The following is an 18087-nucleotide window of genomic DNA, read 5'->3' as shown; positions in this document are numbered from 1 at the left end:
TGTTTATTAATGGAAGAATGGAAGATATTTGGTTAGGATTTTCTCAGTTAAAACTGGAAGGGAACCCTTTATGCTTTTTGTGAAAAGAGTGTCAAGCCTTATTAGTCCTATATTTCATTCTGTTCCTTTTCTTTAGTAGCTTTAGTAAATATTTCCTTTTTTGTCTGACATCTAGGATGATATAATGTCATTTGAAGCTGAGAAACAGGTGGTGTATCTGCAAGTTTATCGTCCTGTTTACTTCCAACTAGTTGATGTTTTATTGCACAAGGCTCAGTTCCCCTCTGATGAAGAATACTCCTCCTGGTCTTCTGATGAAAAAGAGCAATTTAGGATATACAGGTGAGAAAATGATGTATATTTGCTTTTAAAGAATTATTTCCGACTGAACAGTTTTTATATGGAAATTAACTGAGGTATCTGTGGTCCTTTTAAAGTTGCACGTTCTTTTTGAGGCTTGCAGTTTTATTTTGAAACTCCTTGATCATTGAATAGAATCATCATAGAATCCTATAGTGCTGAGGGAGGCCATTCGATCCACTGAGTCTGCACTGACCACAATACCACCCAGTCCCTTGTTAGCGCAAGTGGACGAACATGACCACTATGGACTCAGAGTCAGGTTCAACAGCGGTACAGCTCTATTTAACGTCGATGGAGGTGCATTCAGAACATACAAACAGCACTGTCCCGAGAGCATGCTGAAAGCCCGCCGCAATGGGTACAGTTATACTCGAACTTTGACATGTTGTATGATTCAAATGTTAATGTTTTGTTTACAGTGTTTGACTCTGACCATTCTGTTTTGATGTTTTCAAGTACAGTATCGATGCTTTAAGTATAGTAATCGTTTCTGTCTGATGGGTTTATCAATGGTCTAGAATCTCCGGGGTTTCTTGAACAGTGGGTGTTTGGCCGATCTCAGGAAGTCTTCTGAGGCCAAGAAGGCTTCCTTAGCTTTGTTAATCCTCTCCTTAGGTGTTTCTATAGAGGCTTCATGATATCACTTGATTAGGTCAGTGGTGCTGATTTGATTAGATGAGGGTGTACTTTTAATTTTGCTTCCATTGGTGCCATCCTGTCCGGCTCCCTTTTGTGTGTTAGACCTTGTTAGCATTTTAAAAGCATGCCTTTTGCCTGCTTGTCTGGATCTGTTCCCTTGTGATCTTTAATGGAGGGGTTCTGAGTGCAGTTTAGTCTGTTTCGTATTATATACCTAACTTGAGAAATTTGTTGTCCGCTAACACCCTATTCCCGTAACCCCACATATTTACTCTGCTAATCTTCCTGATGCTATGTTCAATTTAGCAAGGCCATTCAATCTAACCCACACATCTTTGGACTGTGGGAGGAAACTGGAGCACCTGGAGGAAACCCACGCAGAGACAGGGAGAATGTGCAAACTCCACACTGATGGTGACCGGAAGCCGGAATTGAACCCGGGTCCCTGGCGCTGCTAACCACTGTCACCGTGCCGTGGTGATAGTTCAAGGCAGTCAATTAAATATATGCTAATTGGCGTATTGTATAATTGGGTGTTGTAGAAGCCTGATTGATTTTATACTTCTGAGTCATTTATTCCATGATTTTATCTTTATTATCAGAAGAAGATCACCTATCCTAGTACATTATATAAGTTGGTGTAAAATTCCAAATAAACAAAGAAGAACTTTTTTTTCTTTCTTGGGGATTTCATCAATGGTTCGGACAACACATTCAAATTTGTGAGCAGCTGAGCCATACCGAACTGAAAAATCTTGGGATTAATCCCAGATCTGAATTGGCTGATCATAGAGTGATCATTACAGTAGGGGCTTCTATAATTAGCTGCACTTCTGAGCTGGGGAGAAAATCATTCATGTTGTTTGCTTTTGATCATTATGTCGTGATCTTTGCTTAACTGGCACGTGAACAAGTGAGAACAAGATTGGGATTGGCTATGGTTCATTAGCTGCTGACAGTAGCTATGAATGTTTAGAAATGCTGAAGATTGTTGGGGCGAAGTATTGAAGAGTTTTGAGAAGGCATATGACTTGCACAAAAAATTGTCAATCTATGAAGAAAAATTATTTTGTTGGCTCAAGAGGTGGTTATGCCAACCATCTTAGTCAGAGGTTGCAGGTTCAAACCAGTCATGAGCATGTAATCTAGGTTTTTATTTGAGTGCGGGTTTTGAAAGAAACAATAAACCAAGAAGTATTGTATTAGAGTTACTGTCTTCTGGATGGAATGATAAAACAAGATCTCTTATGCCCATTTGAGATTGATATAAGAGATACCGTGGTACTATGCAAAGAAGGGCAGAAGAGTTCTGCTGGTATCCTAGCCAACGTATTGCTCAATGAACATCACTAAGGCAAACTATCCGGTCAGTTATCTTTTTGCTATGTGCAATTTATTTGCCATGTTTGCCCACGTAGCAACTACTTCTACAATTCAAAAGTAATTCATTGGCTGTGAAGTGCTTTTCCTGAAAATGAGAGATGTCGTACCCAAGTTCCCTTTTCCTTACATTTTCAACATTATATATGAGTAAATTTCTACCTTTTTAATTAAACGTGGTAAAATTATTGAAAACTTCTGATTGATTTTGACAGACTTATCAAGTTTGCAATCACATCAAGGGTTCTACTTTAGCTAGATTGATCCCTGGGATAAGAGTTGTGCTCTAATGAGTGATTTAAGCAGAATGGATGGATTTGTTCTGTGGAGTGTAAAGGGATGTGGTGAGCTCTTTGAAATGCACACGGTTTTGAGACAGTTTGACAGGATAAATTCTGAGGGGCTGTTTCTTGTGCTTGGAAACTGCAGTCATATTCTCAGGATAGTTGGATTGGGGAGGCGATGGGGTAAGACTGAAATGAAGATAAATGTTTCACCTTGAGGATTGAATGACTTAGAATCTCTACAGGGCAGAAGGGGGCCATTTGGCCCATCGAGTCTGCACAGACCACAATCCCACCCAGGTCCTACCCCCATATACCTACATATTACCCACTAATCCCTCTAACCTATGCATCTCGGGACACTAAGGGCAATTTTAGCATGGCCAATCAACCTAACTGGCACATCTTTGGACTGTGGGATCCTCTTTCCCAAAGATTGGTGAGTGCTCAATAAAGAGCATTTCTAAGGTAGATTGATTAGATTTTTGGATGTTAAATAAATCAAAGGATGTACAGATTCAGCAATAAAGGAAGTTGAAGTGGGAGACTAAACCATAATCTTATTAAATGGTGAAGGAACCTTGGAACCATATGGCCTACATTTTAAGAACATAAGAAATAGGAGCAGGAGTAGGCCATCTAGCCCTTCAAGCCTGCCCCGCCATTCAATAAGATCTTGGCTGATCTGAAGTGGCTCAGTTCCACTTTCCCGCTTTCTCCCCATAACCCTTAATCCCTTGCCTACCAAAAACCTATCTACCCGCGTCTTTAAATATATTTAGCGAGGTAGCCTCCACCACTTCAACGGGCAGAGAATTCCAGAGATTCACCACCCTTTGAGTGAAGAAGTTCCTCCTCAACTCTGTTCTAAACTGCTCCCCACCCTTATCTTGAGGCTGTGCCCTCTAGTCCTGCTGTCCTTTCTGAGCGGGAAGAACCTCTCCACCTCTACCCTATCCATCCCTTTCATCATCTTATAGGTCTCAATAAGACCCTCCCTCATCCTTCTAAACGCTAACGAGTACAAACCCAGTCTATTCGGCCTCTCCTCATAGCTCAACCCCCTCAACTCCGGTATCAGCCTAGTGAACCTCCTCTGCCCTCCTTCCAAGGCCAAAATATCCTTGTGCAAGTGCGGCAACCAAAACTGCACTCCAGCTCCAGCTGTTCTTATGTTTGCGTTCTTATCTGTTCAACTTCATTTGAGTGGTGAAATAATTCTAATTGTTTTAAATCATAAATGGGATTTTCAGACGTTTAAAACATTCGTTTGGTTGTAAACATCTAATTTTGCTTCATTTATTTCAAATAAAATGTGTATTTTTCCTTGGTAGGGTTGATATTTCTGATACTTTGATGTATGTATATGAGATGCTGGGAGCTGAATTGTTAAGTAATCTATATGACAAACTAGGAAGACTTTTAACGAACACTGAGCAACCAACCTCATGGCAGGTGAGCATTACAATGCTACACTATTGTGCTGATTGATGTAAAATAGTTCAACTTATTATAAATGTATACTTAATTTTAAGAGAGTGTTGAATAGGAGTTCAGAATAAACACATTCTGCTAAGTTTCATCACCTGATAGTCTGATGACTATTACATAAAGTGCACCACTTAAAAATGCTGTCTATATTTGAGGATTTATAAACATGAGACTTGTATCTAAGCATCATTTGAAATGGTTTGGGAGCAACATAAAAGAAATGAATGCTAGTTCAGCATTTTCTTTTCAATTTTCAACTATTTTAAAATGCTGCTACCAAAATTCTATGCTTTCGTGTTTTTAATGAGCATCATGTGTGTCATTTCATTCAGTTGTCTTAATGTGAAATTTTATTGTCTAAGTCATTTACTCATGCTTGCTTGATTCTTGTTTTAAAGAAATAAGTGAAACTATCACATCAAATCTATTGCAGGTTTAGAACAGCTCAAGTCTCTAGTCTCATCCACGGTGCTATTTTTGCCAGTCTTTTGGCATTTAATTTACTGGATAACTCTGGAGTGTCAGCATGGACTTGATGGACCAAATGGTCTCCTTCTATGCAGTAAATAAGTCTATGATTTCGATGGTGAATAGCACCAAGTCTGACAAGATCCACCTGTATGCAATGGACTGAGTTAACTCCTCAGTGACTAACTATAAAAAAGAGGGTCTATCAGGTGTTGTTAACTCCATTTAATTGTATTACTTTTATCCATTCCGTGGATGTGGGAGTTGCTGCCAAGATGGGCATTTACTGCCCACCCCTAGTTGCCCTTGAGGTAGTGGTGGACTGCCGCCCTGATATGTTCCAGTCTTTGTACTGAAGAAAGTGGCAAGGAAGAAATGACCAGTGTATGCCCAAATTATGATGATGCATATGACTTGGAAGAAAGAGTGCTGATGTTCGAATGCAGCTATTTGCTGGATGCTAAATGTCACAGGTTTGAGAGGTGCTGCTGAAGAAGCATTGTTGTTGCAATACGTTCTGTATGTAGTACATTCTCTATGCTGAAGTTGAATGTTTAAACCAGTGGATGTGCCAATCAAGCAGGTTACTTTTATCCTGGATACTGACCTCAGATAGTGTTGAGCTTAATTGCTGGAGCTTCATGCACCCAGGGAAAGATGGCTATTTCATCACATTCTTGACTTTTGCCTTGTAGATGATAGAGCAGCTTTGCGAAGCTACAAAGAAACTCATCATAGAATACCCAGCCTCTGACCTTCTCCGGTAGCCATAGTATTTATGTAGCTGGTCCAGTTAAGTTTTGAGTCAGTGGTATACAGCACAGCAAAAAGGCCCTTCAGCCTATTGCACCTGTGCTGGTCAAAGGCAAACCACTTAACTATTCTAACACATTTTCCAGTACTTGACCCACAGCCTTGTATGCCTTGGCATTGAAAGTATACATCTAAATACTACTTGGATCTAGTGAGGGTCTGTCCCTCTATCACCTTTTCAGGCAGTGAATGCATGTACACCAGTCCCTTCAGATAGCAAGACAAGTGAAGAAGGCACGTGGCATATTTGCCTTTATTAGCTGAAAGTCCATGATGATTCCCAGATGTTGATGGGGATAGGGTGTGGAACGGGATGTGGATGGAGTTGGTGAACGTAATGCTGATGTAGAGATGCCGGCGTTAGACTGGGGTAAATACAGTAAGAAGTTTCACAACACCAGGTTTAAGTCCAACTGGTTTATTTGATAGTAATCCCACAAGCTTTCGGAAACGGTGTTCCTTCGTCAGGTGTGTGGAAGGTTCTGATCAGAGAAAGGCATATGAAGACACACACGGTTTACAGAATACTGATTAGAATGCAAGTCTTTGCAGCTAACCTGCTATTCAAGATTTAAAGATGCAGACAAAGACTTGCATGCTAATCAGTATTCTGTAAACTGTGTGTGTCTTTATATGCCTTTCTCTGATCAGAACCTTCCACACACCTGACGAAGGAACACCGTTTCCGAAAGCTTGTGGGATTACTATCAAATAAACTGGTTGGACTTAAACCTGGTGTTGTGAGACTTCTTACGAAGATAATCCTGTTAGGGAGAGATGATTATGCTTTCTCTTGTTGGAGATGGTCACTGACATGTGCAACATGATTTTTATTTGCCCTTAGAAGACAAGCCCGGGTATTGTCCAGGATACTCTGCATGTGAGCATTAACTGCTTTGTTAAGAGACTTGTGAATAGAGTTGAGCACTATCAATAGCCTTGCATCAGCCGTTATAATAAAGGGTAGGTCATTAATACAGTAGTAAAGCCAGTTGTGCCGAAAATATTGTACTGAAGAACTCATGCAGCCTGAAATGACTGTCATCGAGGTCTTTAGCACTACAGCTGAGATACTGCTGGGGCTAGTAGATTACACTTTGTTCAATGCTCTTAGCTATTTAATTTTGCATCCGAAAAAAATTTAATTGACTGAGATGTGATTTTTGTGATGGTTGGGTCTGCAGAAGGAGGCAGAGAAGGATCATTACTTGACACTTCTGGTTTAAGGTGATTGCAAATGCTTTCTACACTTGTGTGCTGGCCTCTGCCATCATGGAACATGGGGGTGTTCATAGACCTTTGTCCCATTTAATTACTCATCGCCACTTGTGACTGGTTGTGGCAGGACTGCAAATTTTTGGTCTGATCTGTCAGTAGCTGGATTGTGTAGTTCTGTCTATACCATGCCACTTCCACTGTTTAAAAATAATAAACACCTGCCTTTGAATAGTTTTTCATGGTCTTAGGAAATCGCAAAGCATTTTAGAAGGAACAAAGCACCTTGAAAGTGCAGTCGATGTTGTATTGTAGAAAATTTTCAGTATTCATGTAGTCCTTTGGTTTTAACTTGCAGTTGGTCAGATCCTGTACAGCGGTAATTACAAGTTGTCCCCGCATCATTCTATATAATGTGATTGATTTTATTATTCTATCTTTAAAATGTATGGAATTATGATTTTGGACCTGCCCATATAAGCAAGCAACTTCATATTATAATAATCTCACATTTCAGTGCAATGACAGTGCCAAGTGAAATTTTTTCAACATACATATTTATTTAAATAGCTGGAAGCTTAAAAGTAATTTGATATTTTGAAATGAAAGCTAGAAAGGCTGATCTGGGATGCACACACAATATAGCATCAGCTTAAAAATCTTGATATCTACTGACCCAATAATTCCTCTAGGCCAAATAACTCCATGTTGATGTTGCAAAGTAGATAGCCATTGACTGTTTTGAGTTTAAGACTAAGGGTGAATTATTTCTTTGAATGTTTAAAGCAAAATATTGCCAAGTTTTGTTGCATTGTGTAACTTTTTTTTCTTTCTTTCTCCCTTTTTAGCACATCGAAGCCTGTTTGTACGGGTTTCAATCTATTGCAGAAACCAATGATGTCAACTATTCCGATGTTATTCCAGGCTTGATTGGACTTATCCCAAGGATAAACATCAGCAATGTGCAGCTAGCTGACACTGTGATGTTTACTATAGGTAAATGACTTTGAAGATATTTTCCAGTGATGTAGGTATTCTTAATAAGAAGTTGGGTCTAAATCTAAAGATGTGCCAATGAAGTAAGCTGAAACCTTTGATAGTACATGACTTCCTCAGTTGTACATGCAAGTGTCCGTGTGGATTATGAACTTAAGTCTCTGAAGTGGAACTGGAGCCTTCTGTGTCAGAAGACAGAGCTATCATTGACACAAGATATCTGCTCAATGCTGTTGAAATAGCCAAGGATGAAATTCACTGAGTTTTAATAAGCTCAATTTTCAACGTCGCTGAGCAGTGCTCATAAGAGTGATAAACTATAAAACTAAAACTTGAGAGTACAAATTGAAGGAAGCCAAGGTCAATATGACTAGCATGCTCATCAGACTACACTAAGTACAATGCCCTGTTCAGCTCAGTGAGAAGAGAAACAGGCTCTGGAATCTCTGTAGATTGCTGTGATGATCTCTTAGAATCAGAGGGCTAAGTTGTGAGGAATATTTGAAGAAATTTTGGCTTTAAGCCTGAAATGGGACGGATTATGATGTGAATAGTCTAGAAAGAGTAGATTTGTAATACAAGTTCAAACTAACTCAAAACCATAGGATCATTAGAAGAAATTAATAAAAACAAATTCGGAAGATAATAGGAAATTCTTCACAGTAAGAATGTTCAACTCATAGAATGGATTTCCAGATGAGGGAGTGCATAGAAAACCTCTGAAATCACTGTAAATAGTTGATGGATCTGTTATGCTGAGAAATTAAACTATTTGTGAATGGGTCAGGTAAGGTGCATCTAATGATATTGGTCATCTTTATCTCAAGATTGTGCAGTAGCAAATTAAAGTTAAAGTTTATTTATTAGTTACAAGTAAGGCTTACGTTAACACTGCAATGAAATTACTGTGAAACTCCCCTAGTCGTCATATTCCAGCACCTGTTCAAGTCACTGCACCTAACCAGCACATCTTTTGAACTGTGGGAGGAAACGGAACACCCAGAGAAAACCTACACAGACAAGGGGAGAACGCGCAGACTCCACACAGACAGTGACCCAAGCCGGGAATCAAATTGGGGTCCCTGGCGCTGTGAGGCAACAGTGCTAACCACTGCTGTCCTGGACAGTCAGTGTATGGACAGTCAGTAGTTATGAGGTTTTGGTTAAGGCACATTGCTGTTAAGGACAACACCTGACAATGATTATGTGAGCGTTCAAAGAGCTTTCTCCATGAGTGACAAAAGATGTACCAAATGGTTAAGAAACTTGTAATCAAATTTGTGATCCTCTGTGAACTGAGGCTGATTAATTCCTGTTCAATGTGAATAAAACTTTTGCCTACAAACTTTTAATCCTCCCATTCCAATTTGAAAAGATTTTTGTACTATGATAGGGTGAACCGTTCTGGCAGTTTTCATTATTGTTAAGTTTGCTGCTTGCCTGATTTTTGATAAACTGCCTGTTGCATGTACATAGTATCTATCTATAGTATGTAAAATATGACAATACATAGTTACTAAAGTTAGAATGGAGTGATTACAATTTGGACCTTGACTTTGTAATTTTGATCATTCCAGATTGTCACAATTCTATAATTGCTTCCTCGTATCTCTTTTCCTGCTTAAGGTCTAGAAATCAGTACTGTTCTGCTAACTGCTCTACTTAATTGACAAATTATGTACAGTTTCACAGTCAAATTGATGGCTATAACTTTTTTAAACTACTTCTGATCTTGTCTGCAGGTGCACTAGCTGAATGGCTGGCTGATCACCCAGTGATGATTAATAGTGTATTGCCATTGGTTTTGCATGCTTTGGGCAACCCAGAACTTTCCATATCCAGTGTTTCCACACTGAAGAAGATTTGTAGAGAATGCAAGTATGACCTACCTCCCTATGCCGCTAATATTGTGGCTGTTTCTCAGGTAATGATCATGGAAATTTAAAAAGTTTGCAGTAGGTAGTTACTGCAGTAGTTTACATTTAGAAAATGAACTTAAAAGTTCTTGTGATATCACTTCAAAATTAGAGACAATGGAATTTTCTGTCAACTATTATTGAATTGCAGTAAATTTGTATTCATCAGGACTGCTGTCTTTCTCAAATGGCACAGACATGATGGGTCGTATGACCTCCATTTGATAGCTTAAATTTTTCAATGTTTCTATTTTTATGTTTATCTTTTCAGCATGGTGTCATGTGAGGCTATGCCACATATCGGCAAGATGGGAGATGTTTTGGGCTAGCTTCCCCTCATGGGTTTGAAGGCAGGAGAGTGCACAAAATCCAGTGTATGGCCTATTCACTGCCTATCCAACTGCCCCTGCCCTCACTGCAATTTTACCTGTGGTGAGGTTGGCATCAGGCAGATTACTTGTCAGTGGGCTGGCTGAGTCTCTTTAAATGGGCAATTAATGTCCACAAGGGCCTCACCCTGCCATTGGAATTAAACCAGTGATGGAAGATGCCCATGCCAGTCTGGCAGGTTTGTCCAAAAGGATAAGTCTCCTTGAGTGCCCCCCCCCCCCACCAGGCTCTTTGGAGCCCCAAACTTCCTATCCCAAGTTCCCACCCCCATGACCTCTCAAATCTCAGCTCCCCCTTGCTGAACATCCTTTCAAAAACCCATAGACTTTAAAAAGGGTCAGTCCATTGCTGAGTACCTCCTTGGGCTCAAAATGCAGAGGCCATGTTGGTGCTTCCTTAGACAGGCTACCTCTATCTAACCTTTTAGCCAGGGTGAGGTGGAGACTACATAAATTCAGCCCTCTTGTCTTCGAGTCACTCTACTGACTGAAGCGGTATTTTCTTCAATAATACACATCTCCCAATGAGGAGGGAAGTCCAGTGATTAGAGAGAAGCCAATATTATTTTTTTCCCTCCTGTCTATGCCTTAGCTTTGTTTACTGGGACAATAGTCAATGATATAAATTCTCCAGGTGCATGATTATATTTGTATTACAACTGATCTATAGTGTGAAAATATCTGGGTGATGTAATAGGAATGAGTCTTTGCTAACTTTTTTGAGTCAAGCACAGAGTTGCATGAATGAAGGTAAATGGAAACTTGATTTCACAAATTATTTTTCAAAGAAAAGATGTAATGTGGCAGTGTTATTACCATAAGGGACATAGTTTTATGGCTGTAAGTTCATTTAACCTATTAATAGTGTGCAGCAGAAATGGTGGTAGTCATTTAAATGTGATAATTCTTTAATAAACAATGGGAATGTTTGACTTGTATAATTTTTTTTATGATAAAAGAAATCAATTAAGTTTATTATGATGAGAAAGGGACATAGGATATCTACATAAGTTAAATAGTTGGGCAGAGAAAAGACAAATTTTTTTTTTATAGATGTAAGTACGTTGGAATGAGAAATTGAAGTTTCATTAGTGATCTATTACTTTTTTGGAAAGGAGCTCAACAGTAGCTCATTATTAGTACTCCTTTCTGTAATAAAGTTATGGAACTGCACCCTTTTTCTTCACTTATTTCTGTTGTACATTTTTATCTGTCCCCCCTCTTCATTTTCTTACTGTTCTGAGATGGTGACACCTTCCAGTAAGGTTCACTGGATAGCAATCATGAACAGAGAAATGCTTTGATTGATTGTTCCATCTTCCTTGCCAAGGCTCTGGGGTCAACTGTACTATCCCAGTAAAACTAAGTTAACTAGCTTAACACAAACCAGGAATCAAATTTAAATTTTCTAGCCTCCTTTAGCATTGTGTTACACCATGCAGTGTTTTTTTCCATTTGATCCACAGGAAAATTCTTAATTCATTTTAAAGAGCAATTGCTAATGCAATATGCAGAATTAACTGGTATACTGAAATAGCAAAGTTATTGCACTGAGTTAATGGCTGTACAAATGTTATTTTAATTTTTTGTGGGTCTTCCCAAGCCAAAACCTGAAATGGACCCAAAAGAAATTCTCTTTTTTATAAAGTGCGGCATGTGTTCCCCTTAGTTGAAGGGTAAGTCGTGAGGGGACGTGTGTTCAAGGTGAGAGGCAGGAGGCTTAGGGAAAACCTTTTTTACCCAGAAGGTGGTGACGATCTGGAATGTACTGCCTGGGAGAGTGGTAGAGACCCCACATCCTTTAAAAAGTATCTGGATGAGCACTTGGCACATCATAACATTCAGATCTATGGGCTAAGTGCTGGCAGATGGGATTAAGTGGGATATCAGGTGTTTCTAATGTGTTGGTGCAGACTCGATGGGCTCTTCTACGTTGTATGATTCTACGATTTTAGTGGTTTGCCTAATATGTTACCCATAGACAGTGGGTGTAGAATGAGTGGATGGGAAACTGTTAGGAAGGAGACGATCTGAACCTCCCACTCTATTAAATAAATCACAGCTGAACTTGCATATCAATTCTACTTTCCCGGCAAATCCCTAGAGTTCCTTTTATTGTCCAATCTCAGCCTTGAATATACTCAATAATTGAGCAGAATGTTACGTTTAGTTTTACTGACAAATTTAATAACTAGCATCATTAAGTGTTGAATTCATGACTTGGTTTTTTTAAATCTGTATTATTGCTAGGCTCCCTTTTCCAGAAGAAAATTTAAGTGCAAACTCTTATGCCCTGGCTTTGTTTTAAAACTAGATCATTTGTATTCCAAGGAAAATGTATTTTTTCCCTTTAATTAGTCATTACCCTTTATAAAACATAAACTGATCAAAGCCTTGAAGAAATTGAAAATATTAATATTTATGTTATAAATTCTAGATAGGTAAATGCTGTTCATCCAGCAGAAGAGACTCTTCAGTTACTGGCAATAAAATGAAACTAAATTTACTCCAACTTGTAAATCAAAGAAAAAAGGTTTAATAAAGACACATCATTACTCTGACACTTGAGGCCATTCCAACCTCCCGCAAGCCCCAGCAGCAGCTTACTTATACTGAGTCAGCTGACCACCCACATCATTTTGTCATAGTTTACTGGGTCAGCTGACCCTTACAGCATGTTACCATTGGTCCCTAGAACAGATCCAATATTATCATTGGTTACATTCTAATAAGTTCAGCTTTTTATATTGTGTTCATCTCCACATGCTCTTAATACTATGACATGTATATTAATGTAGTTCAGATGTCCAATGATTGTGATTAACCTATAGTTCACCTTCCTCTTCAGATAAAGAATGAAATGTTCAGCCCACTGCCAGAGCTTAGTATGGTACTTGTCTCATGTGTTTGCAGGCAGAGGTAGAGGAGAAAGCACTCTGTGCCTTGGTTTTGCAGCTATGTTTATCTGCATATTTTTGAAATAACAGAAAATATTGGCAATACATGGTTGATCTGTTAACATTTCAAAACACCTAAAACATTACCCTGTGCTTTTCATCTTTTCAAACCTTGGCCATATCTTTATTTCCAGCATTTCTCTTCTTTTAAAATCTGAATTATTCATTGTTTTTGATTTTAAACAGTGCAATGTCAAAAAAGAGTAAATTTGGCTTTAATGAGCCATTAAACTCAATGTGCTATTGGCGGTGGTATTCAAAAACCACTGCTGTGAAAGAGGTTGCAGTTCTTTTGAAACAAATTGTTAAGCAGGTGCAGTTATTAATTCTATGCTTTGTTAGTATCCATTTTCTGCATATTAATGTATTAAAGTAATTCAGCTTGTTAAATTATTTGAAAAATTTGAGGTGTGTGAACAGTCAGCCCTGAGGTCTGTGAATGTGACATTTTGTAACAATGTAAACAAATGATAACCTGGAGTTTTCTTCTTGCTATTGTCTTCCACAGGAAGTTTTAATGAAACAAATTCATAAGGTCAGTGGACAAAATTTTACTGATGACCATTAAAGCTCTGATTTAAAAGAAATGATAATTTAGAAATGAGATATATTTGCAATTACTCTTCTGCCCTCACTATGTTTATGTGCATAGCAGAGCCTTACTAAAATAAGAATGTGAAATATAATTAAGCACTTGCTGCAAAATTCTTATAAAATAGTTTAAATTAAATTTTTGGACTGGATACGTAGATTCTAGCACTGGTGTAAAAATAATTTTGATGCAACAAAGTTTGCATTGAAATTTGAGTTGAGCTTACTACAAAAACAAAGAGCCAAATCCGCTGATTCTGAATGAGCTTCTGGAATTTTATCAAGTTATTCTGATTATGTGTACGGTTGGTTAGGTCCTCTTACTATAATTCCCACTCAGATTTATATGTGAATGTTGCAAATGAATGAACAGGTTTAGGTCTACACTCTCTGGCATTTAGAAGAATAACATGAGATCAAATTGAGGTATACAAGATGATAAAAGGTATGGATAAAGTATACATGGAGTGGATGATTCTGCTGGTGTGGCATTTTAGGACGAGAGGCCATAGTCTTAGGATAAGGGGTAGCAATTTTAAAACAGAGTTGAGAAGAAACTACTTCTCCCAAAGGGGATGCGTATCTGTGGAATTTACAATGGATGCTGCGACAGTGAGTAAATTTAAAGAGGAGTTAGACAGATTTTTAATCGGTGATAGATTGAAGGGTTATGAAGAGAAGACAGGAAAATGGGGATGGGGAGCACATCAGCCAAGATCGAATGGCAGAGCAGACTCGATGGGCCAAATGGCCTAATTCTGCTTCTATATCTTATGAACAACCAGTGACAAAAGACTATTTTAGTATTGAGTTGATTAGAGCACCAGAATGGGAACAGCAGATAAGAAGTTATTAATCTGATAAATGTTTAATTTTAAAAGCTGTTAACATTTATATACCTATACCTACTAAGGGTGGGGTTGTCAAAACTGCTGTAGAAAGGTTTGGAGAATGACCGAATGTCAACATTCAAGTATATTTTAAAACCCAGTGGACTATCCAGGTTTTCTTCATTATTTATTGTTTGATTTTACTTGTCTTGCCCTGTGCTTGTTTTAAACCCTGTTTTGGTACCTGTTGACTTTTACTAGAAACATTCTAGTTTCACTTGCTTTTTATTAATTTGCTACTGCAAAAATGATACCATTGTTTTTATTAATCTTAAGATTTTATAATCTGTTTTCATTCACTGAGCTCTGCTTTTATTTTTCCCCCCCTCTCAGACAAGTCAATGTATGTGGCTGATGCAGGCACTGGGATTCCTGCTCTCTGCTCTCCAAGTGGAGGAAATCCTTAGGAACCTGCATTCCCTCATCAGCCCCTACATCCAGCAGCTGGAGAAACTTGCTGATGAGCCGGTATGTACGATGAAAAGCCAGCAGCTTTGTAATGTTTGCCCTGAAACCAAGACTTCACAATTGCACAAAACTCTTATGTGCTTCTCTTGCTTCTGTCTCACCTCCAGTCCTTTATTTTCACCTTATTTTTCTGAAATATTCCTCCTCATTTTATGCAGTGGGTTTTTTAACAACCTTTTTATACCCTTGACTTCGGCGTATTGTTAATCTGTCAGTTTGAGTTCCAAAAAACCCAAAATATCACAAAAGCACGAAGACAGTGACACACAAATTCTTATATAGTGTATATTTTCTATTTATTAATTTCTAATTAAATGCAAGCTATTATTTGATTTCTAATTTGTGCAGTTGAATTTGGCGCACTCTGTTGCATTCCATGGCAGATAATCCCAAACATGTAACACATGTAAAAAAAAACGTTTTTCGTATTATCTTGATTTTATGTATTGATCTCTGGTCCATCTCTACTGCCTTAGTTTGAAACTTACCTTTACCATTTAATACTTTAATACTCAACAGTGTGTTTCCAAACCCTAACATTTTGTTGGTTTCTTGCTCAACTGTGCAACATCTTTCATAATTTCTCATAATTTATCCTTTTTCATTGGGAATAAGTTTAATTGATTTTCTCTAACATTTACATATCTTTCTGGTATAAGAGCTAAAAAGTGTACACTCGAATGGGGGTCAGTAGCTTTGTTGGCGAAAGGGCTAGAGTATGATGCAAAATGATGCCAACAGCATGGATTCATTCATTCCTCATTACCACTTATGAGAGTTCATAGTCTGTTTGGAATCTGTCCCTTGCTTTGATGTGGTGCTCGTCAGGCTATATAACCTCTTATCTCTCTTTAAAAGAGAGGTACCTATGTTGCCTTGTGGGCTATATCTGCCTTTTGCTGATGACCTTGCATATGGTGTACATTTTTGACTAGGCTTTTCCCATATTACATGGAGTCACCATAATGCAGTTCAAACACAGTACCATCATATCAAATGTTATTTGTGAAATTTAATGAATAGTTTTACAGCCAGATGCCCTTCCTACCTCTCACCCTTCCTGTTTACCTGCACTGTGGACTGGCACTAATACCCACAGGCTTGTCTTCCATCAGTGACTGGGTTCTTCCATAGCCAGCAAATCCGGAGTTGGTCTTGAACCAGAACCAGGAATGTTCTGACCGAGACGGGTACTACTGTCTGATCTATGCTCTTGCTCCTCTGCAATATTTTGCATTTGTCAATATTAAATTTCTGTTGCTATATTTTCCCATTGGATAACTAATCCAATTCCTCACTTGGCATCTTCTGCCTCTACTTTTCTCCCTATTCTAATGTCATCAATAGACTTGATAGAAGAGACGAGATTAGATGCAGTTAAATAATGTCCCTCTTTCCCATCTGTTATTGCACCTCAAGACTATTCTTTGTTCCATGTTTTTAATTAAGTTATTATTCATGGATTACTTTGATTCCCTGTGCCTTGTAGCTTAAAAGGAAATCTTCCATGGAGAACATCAAAAGACTCCTGGAAGTTCTTGTAATCAATATCATAGGGAGTTCTGCAGTCTATTTTACTTTTAATATTCAAAGAAGTTAGACAGATCTGTGCCTCAGGAATTTTTCAATCTAAACTATGCTGCTTGATTTTTTTTTAATTAAAGGTTTTTATACATATATTCAGCTTATTCTATATGGTGCTCATTATGATACCCATTATTGATTAGCTATTGAACCCAACAATTTTTGAATAATGTGCTTCTCCTTAGATACAGCTATATTTGCCTATTTTGAATTCTATAGCACTCAAATATTAATTCATAAAAATACCTGGTACCATGCAGATTTCCTCCCCAATTATTTTCCAATATGTACCATCAGGTTTTAATGACTTTTTAATCTCAAGTCCCCTTTAGCTCGTGAATGCATATATTGCTGACTTTTAAATCTTTTAACACATTTGGGTGCATCAGAAATGGATAGCAAGAAAATTTTATCCTCTTTAATGAATACTGTTGAGAAATATTCATGTATTTTCTTTTATCTTTTACAATTCTAATTTCTTCCTTCATCATTGATTCTGCTGCTTCTATAGTCAGTGCTTAGATCTATTTTGGCATTTTTAATATCCCAGGTTGTTGTAGTTGATTTGAGTTAATTGAGTTTTCTTTTTCTGTTTAGATTGTACATCTTTCTTACATAATCTTAGCTTGAATACTTCAAGGGCAGAGTTTTGCGGGTGTGTAGGTGGTGCATGGGGAGGGGGAGTGCTGTAAAATTTCCTGGGTGGCCTTTCTGCTGCCTATCCACCTGTCCCTGACCTTTCTGAAATTTTCAATGAGCAGGCAAAGTCTTGACCCAATTAATGGCCACTTGAGGGCTGCTTCTTGATGTAATTTTGAGGCTGGCAGAGGAATGGGGGGGCAGGTAAGCTTACTCAGGCTTGGGTGGGAAGGGGGAATTGATGCCTCCACATCAAGCTCCTTTTCCTGATTAGGTGGTGCACCTCCAAAGTCTGCCCCTGTTCACCCGCCCCTCTTTCCAACCCAATCCTCATGCACCCCACACTCCTACCCATCTTCCACGGGGCCTTCCCACCACAGGACCCATGCACTTACCTGTGACCTGAGGCTCCTGACACAGACTTAGTGGGACTAAGGATAGCCCCAGCTGTAGCTATGACTCACAGTGGCACTGTTGGGGCTACAGGGATGCCAGCAAATGAGACTGCCAAGCAACTTCCAGTCAATTTCTGCACTATGGAATGTTAAATGGCTGCAAGGCAGACAACATTAGTGAAAATGCCTTTTTCTGAAAGAAAACTATCACCAAAGTCTTGGGGAAACTAGGATTATTCTGGTTAAAGCAGAGATTATAGAGGTGTTCAAAATTATGAAGGTATTGCTAACCTAAATCAGGAGAAAACTGTTTTTGTTGGTGAGTGTGTCAGTAACCAGCATACACAGATTTAAGGTAAAATGCAAGTGAGGAGAATTTTTTTAAGGTGTCAAATCTTGATGACCCATAATGCACTAACTGAAAGGGTTGCAGAAGCAGATTCAATTATAACTTTCAAGAGGGAATTGGACGTATATTTGAAAAGTGAAACAAATTGCCGGACTATGGGGAACGAACGTTCAGATGGAACTAATTGGATAAGTCTGTCAAGGTGGCAGCTCAGGAACAATGGACCAAATCGTCACCTCTGATGTAAGGTTTCATGATTC

General features: G+C 38.5%; 1 protein-coding gene across 2 annotated transcripts in view; it reads left to right on the top strand.

Moving 5' to 3' along the window:
- Positions 1-18087, top strand: part of ipo13b (importin 13b) — a 135854-nt gene that overhangs the window by 55501 nt on the left and 62266 nt on the right. For both annotated transcript variants that reach the window (XM_080195449.1, XM_080195448.1), the window contains 6 exons: positions 176-342; positions 4001-4121; positions 7502-7649; positions 9392-9573; positions 13420-13446; positions 14726-14860. In XM_080195449.1, the coding sequence (XP_080051575.1) occupies positions 176-342; positions 4001-4121; positions 7502-7649; positions 9392-9573; positions 13420-13446; positions 14726-14860 (780 nt within the window). The remainder of the gene's footprint in view (positions 1-175; positions 343-4000; positions 4122-7501; positions 7650-9391; positions 9574-13419; positions 13447-14725; positions 14861-18087) is intronic.

This window comes from Carcharhinus amblyrhynchos, chromosome 9 (assembly GCF_965287045.1).
Source record: "Carcharhinus amblyrhynchos chromosome 9, sCarAmb.v2.hapA, whole genome shotgun sequence".
NCBI classification, from domain to species: domain Eukaryota; kingdom Metazoa; phylum Chordata; class Chondrichthyes; order Carcharhiniformes; family Carcharhinidae; genus Carcharhinus; species Carcharhinus amblyrhynchos.
The sequence above is the reverse complement of the archived record's forward strand: the minus strand, read 5'-3'. Positions and strand labels throughout refer to the sequence as shown.